General features: G+C 40.7%; 1 protein-coding gene and 1 pseudogene across 1 annotated transcript in view; both read left to right on the forward strand.

The window, feature by feature from the left end:
* The window catches only part of LOC111875808 (cell division cycle 5-like protein), a 1,807-nt gene extending 1,763 nt beyond the window's left edge, over positions 1–44 (forward strand). Inside the window, exon 2 of the mRNA XM_033750291.1 lies at positions 6–44. Coding sequence (XP_033606182.1) covers positions 6–44 — 39 coding nt within the window. The remainder of the gene's footprint in view (positions 1–5) is intronic.
* On the forward strand, positions 7–4,364 carry LOC111861213 (annotated as a pseudogene).
* The last annotated feature ends 1,023 nt before the right edge of the window (positions 4,365–5,387 follow it).

Consider the following 5,387-nt stretch of genomic DNA (forward strand, 5'->3'; position numbering starts at 1 on the left):
GCAAGGCCCGCAGTCTGTGTTGTACTGAGACAGAGAGCAGTTGAAGGTGACAGTGTGTTGAGGGTGTTGAGAGACGCTAGTGTAGGTCGTGTATGTTTACACCGTGTTTGAGTGTTAAATCTTCATTTTAAGCGATTCGCTTGTGCCTTTTGTTCCATCGCTTAAAACCGAAAGCCCAGCCATGCCTCGTATAACGATAAAAGGTGGATTGTGGAGGAACACAGAGGATGAGATCTTGAAGGCAGCAGTGATGAAATACGGGAAAAACCAATGGTACCATACTGCAACATTGTTACATAGGAAATCAGCAAATGAATGCAAGGCCCGTTGGTATGGATTTCTTGATCCGTGTATAAAGAAAACAGAGTGGAGCCGTGACGAAGACGAGAAACTATTGCATCTAGCAAAATTGATGCCAACTCAGTGGCGAACCATTGCATCCATCATTGGAAGAACAGCAGTGCAGTGTTTGGAACGTTACGAGTACCTGCTGGATCAGGCACAGAAGGAAGTTGATGGAGAGGCTGCTGCAGATAGCCCACGCAAGTTGAAGCCTGGGGAAATTGACCCCAATCCAGAGACAGAAGCTGCACGTCCAGATCCCAAGGACATGGATGAAGATGAGTTGGAGATGTTGTCTGAAGCACGTGCACGACTTGCCAATACTCAGGGAAAGAAAGCAAAGTGGAAAGCTAGGGAGGAACAATTAAAAGAAGCACATAGGTTGGCAGCTGTACAGAAACTGAGAGAATTGCGAGCAGCTGGAATTGAGTTGGCACCTAGGGAGAAAAAGAAGCGTGGGCTAGACCATAATGCAGAAATCCCATTTGAAAAGCTCCCTCAACCAGGATTTCATGATACTAGCAATGAAATATTTGATCAGGCAGCTCCTGATTTTAGCCGACTTAGGCTGCAACATCTTGATGGAGAGCTGAGAACAGAGAAGGAAGAGCGCGAGCGTCGAAAGGACAAGCAGAAATTGAAGCAGTGGAAGGAGAATGATATTCCTATGGTTGTGCTGCAGAATCAAGAGCCAGCTAAGAAGCGCAGAAAGTTGGTTTTACCAGAACCTCGGATATCGGACCAGGAGCTGCAACAGGTGGTGAAACTGGGACGTGCGAGTGAAGCAGCCAGAGAAGTTTCTACTGAGGGTGGACACCAGCCTTCAGATACACTGCTGGCCGATTATTCTCTGACCCCTGCAGGGGACACACAAACACCCCGTACTCCAGCACTCACAACTGATAGGATCTTGCAGGAGGCTCATAACATGATGGCTCTCACTCGTGTAGACACACCTCTTAAAGGAGGATTGAATACACACTTGCAAAGTTCAAACTTTTCAGGCATGACTCCACAACGGGAAATTGTCACCACACCAAACACAGTGCACACAACTCCATTCAGAAGCCAACATAGTGATGCACTTCATGCTCCAGCTGGTGGGGGTTTCCATACACCAAACCTAGATGGCAACAGCGGTGCTGTTGCACCTACACCCATTTGTGACAAACTAAGCATTAATCGAGAAGAGGGGGCGGTTGTTGGGCACACACCCCAAACCATGCATATTTATCAGCGCCAGTTAAAAGAGCAGCTTCTATCTGGGTTGAACTCTTTGCCTGCCCCAAGGAATGATTACGAGATAGTTGTCCCAGATTCTGAGGAAGAAATCAAAGCTCCAGTAGACACTGTGAACAGTGTAGAGGACCAAGCAGATGTGGACACCAGATACCTTGCTGAGTTGAAGGCCAAATGCGAACTGGAGATGCAAAGCCGTTCCCAGCCAGTTCAGCGGGACTTGCCTCGACCAGTGGAAGTCAACATGGCAGTACTGTGTCCACCTCATACAGACACCCCACTCACAGAACTGCAGAAGGCCGACGAATTGATCAAAACAGAAATGATCACAATGCTACATTATGATGCCGTCTATTCACCACCCATCATACCAGCTGAAACCAAGAAGCGTGGTCAAGTGAGAAGCCAAGCACAGCATTTAGTGTACCTTGAGCAGCATCCCTATGAGACCTACAGCCAGGATCAACTAGCCCAGGCAAACACAGTATTACAGCAAGAGATGAAAGTAGTAAAACAAGGCATGGGGCATGAAGACTTGTCCTTGGAGTCGTACACTCAAGTGTGGGAGGAATGTCTTGCACGCATACTCTTTCTGACAAGTCAAAATCGGTAAACACATGCCAACGTAGCCAGTAAGATAGATCGTATTGAGTCACAAGAAAAACGCTTGGAGCAGAACCGAGGCCACATGACACGTGAGGCAAAGAGGGCTGCCAAGATGGAGAAGAAACTGAAAATCCTTGCAGGAGGCTTCCAGTCACGAGCACAGGTACTTATAAAACAACTGCGTGATTTGTATGAGCAGACAGAGCAGGCACAACTTGAACTGTTGACATTCAATTTCCTTCAGCCCCAGGAAATGGTTGCCATTCCACAAAGACTTGAGTCGCTGACAGAGGATGTTAGGAGGCAAACTGAACGAGGGAAGACATTGCAGGCCAAGTTTGCTGAGCTTCAACAAACAGTGGAACAGTTACAGGACTGAATGTTCACTCTAGAAGGCTGCAGAAGTTACATTTGGAGGCACCTAACTGTGCTTACCGCTTCCTTAGTTGCATTGTGAGTAAATGTACCTGATTACAGTTTGAAGTTGCTGCTAGGGGGAGTAGGCCAGTAAACACTTTCTCCGATTTTTTTTTATAATGCAGTGTTGGCAAGTACTAGTATTCTTGTTGTATTCTTGAAAGTAATTTATGGAATGAATATTGATGTGAGTTCTGCAAGAAAGCAATATTAAATTTTCGTATTGTAAATTTCACATAGTTTGTTTGAATAATTATCCATTCACTGTCATTAAACTTGCAAATGATGATAAGAAGTAACAGCACTTACTGTAGTGTACAGCATAAGTTTAGGCTAGTTTTTATAAGTAAACTAAGAAAGCTGGTTTTGGCCTACAGACAGTTCAGCCATATTTATGAAGAACAGAAGCATTGCCATTGTCCCTGCATTTTTAGAGTGAAAAAACGAATGGAAAATTTAATTTATTACGTGTGAGACCATTGAAATAAATCACTTAAGACAATATAAATGAATAGATTCAAGAAAGAATGATGTGAAATTGACCAAGTAACTTCATTTTATCTGTAATAATACTTCTTATCTGTTTAGTTGTCAATATTATTATCCATAATACTTATCACCATTATTTTATATTTTATATTGATTACTGTGATATTGTGTAAACTCTTAAACTTTTTTTATATTGCAAACTATTTGACAACTGCTTGATTTATAAGCAAGATGAGTTCATACTACTTGACGATTTCTATATNGCAACTTTATACTTTCAATAAATGATAGAATCAGATTATTGATAGATCAGTTTGGCTTATTCACATATTTCCACACAACCCGTTTCCATCTTTTACAACCGTCATCAGGCATTTATAAAGAATAAAATGCATCCGTGTTCATTACTAACCTGCATGACACAATGGATCCATTACTAACAATCTTTTCATATACAAAGTTTTTACATAAGATTACAATGTTTAAATATACTAATGTACTTGCTGAACATCCGCAAACCATGTGTATAATTATTGTTATTTTTATTTTGCACTAAATTTGTGTCATTATATATAATTTTTTCCTTGTGGGGGGGGAGGTGATGGTAATATGTTTCACACTTTTTTCCTTATGGGGACATAGGTGTTGTTTGAGTTTATGTTGATTGCACAAAGCATTTGTTTTAAGGAAGAGAGACAAAAAGTAAAATGAAGTAAGGTAAAACAAAACGGATGAGTGTAATTGATATCATCTTACCTTAGATTAATTTTAGGGTGTTAATTTTGTGTAGTGTTAGAATCCTGAAAGTAGTTCAGCAACTTATAATTAATATTTTCTTGTCACGAAGTGTGCTGGGATAGCTTTATTTGTAAAATGAGCAATGTTGGGAGCTAGATAACTGGGGTTTCATTCTCGGGAGAGGCATAAATTTTCTCTTCACCATCACCTCCAGACCAATTCCGGACCTAGCCTCATATCCAGTAAGGCTCCGATCTGGTATTGAAAGCAGCTGGAGCTTAAAGGTGACCATGCACCTTCTTCTGGTGCTGGGGTTAGTACTTTACTTCAATACTCCCTTTACACCTTCATCGTGTGGTGCTTCAGCATGGAACAATTTTACCCTTTGTCTTTACGTCACAGGATCTCATTTTGAACACAGTTTACACATTCACATTAGATCAGTGAAGTTACTTTTATAGATCAAGGCATTGGAAGGCCGGGTTGCTGTACTGCGTAAGCGAGAGGCGGAGAGCAGGGATGAACTCTCAGTATAAACAGTCTGCTGAATCCTGTAAATATAAACTTGAGAAGAAGATCCTCCAGCGTCAAGAAGAATATGCCCGAATGTTTGACCAATTTAAACAGGTAAGATTATGAATGTCATGTTTACAGTCTGATGGTTAGAATAAAAAATAAATATTAATTGTAGGAATGTAGCCGAAAGATGCATCAGTGTAGCAGACAGTGATTTCCTTAATGGGTCTAACGTTGCTATTATCCTGCAGCTGATTAGCACAAGGTAACAATGATAGTGATACTTATAAAAAGAACCACATATATTGAGACACAAGAAACAAATTACCATTCTTTAGAACAAATAAATTACAACCGGTAGAAGTAAGTCTAACTTCATAGCCTGAGGTGGAAGGGGAAGTGTCTGCTGATACAGGCTGCCCTACCACCCGACCTAAATGTAACAGGGAACCTCATCATAGAAATGTAACATAGATTGTGTTGAATACACAAGTAAATGTGCTACCAGTACTTACTGAAACAAAAACATTTGCAGAACATTGAAATATTGTCCCTAGAATACATTCTGTAAAGAATGGGTCCAATCAATAGAGCTGGGCCAAAGTTTGGAGTTGGGGACTAGCTGTCAGCTGGGCCCAACTAAGTTTTACCTGAAGACAAAGACAGAATACAGTCTCCAAAACGTTGTGTTATGAAATATAAAGAGGCCGATGTATAATGTTCTGAAACATAATATATTTATACTAAAGTACAATCATCACAATCGTTTAGATCTTGGAGTATTTACTTATGGAATTTGTATTGTAAACAGAATTTTAATTTCAGTTGAAAAACAAGATTTATCATTTGTTTACAGATGTAACCAGCCTCTCAAATGGAGAAATTAATAATTAGTATTAATAGTAGTAATTGTGATGCATTTACTCTGATTTCAGTGGCCATTTTAGTTAACAGCAGTAGTTAATCTCCTGTAACCATTACGATTCAGCTGGAGCATACACATACGAAATGTGCAGCTGGAGAACAGTGAATATCAGAAT

Source organism: Cryptotermes secundus, unplaced genomic scaffold (genome assembly GCF_002891405.2).
Source record: "Cryptotermes secundus unplaced genomic scaffold, Csec_1.0 scaffold1416, whole genome shotgun sequence".
In the NCBI taxonomy this organism is placed as follows: domain Eukaryota; kingdom Metazoa; phylum Arthropoda; class Insecta; order Blattodea; family Kalotermitidae; genus Cryptotermes; species Cryptotermes secundus.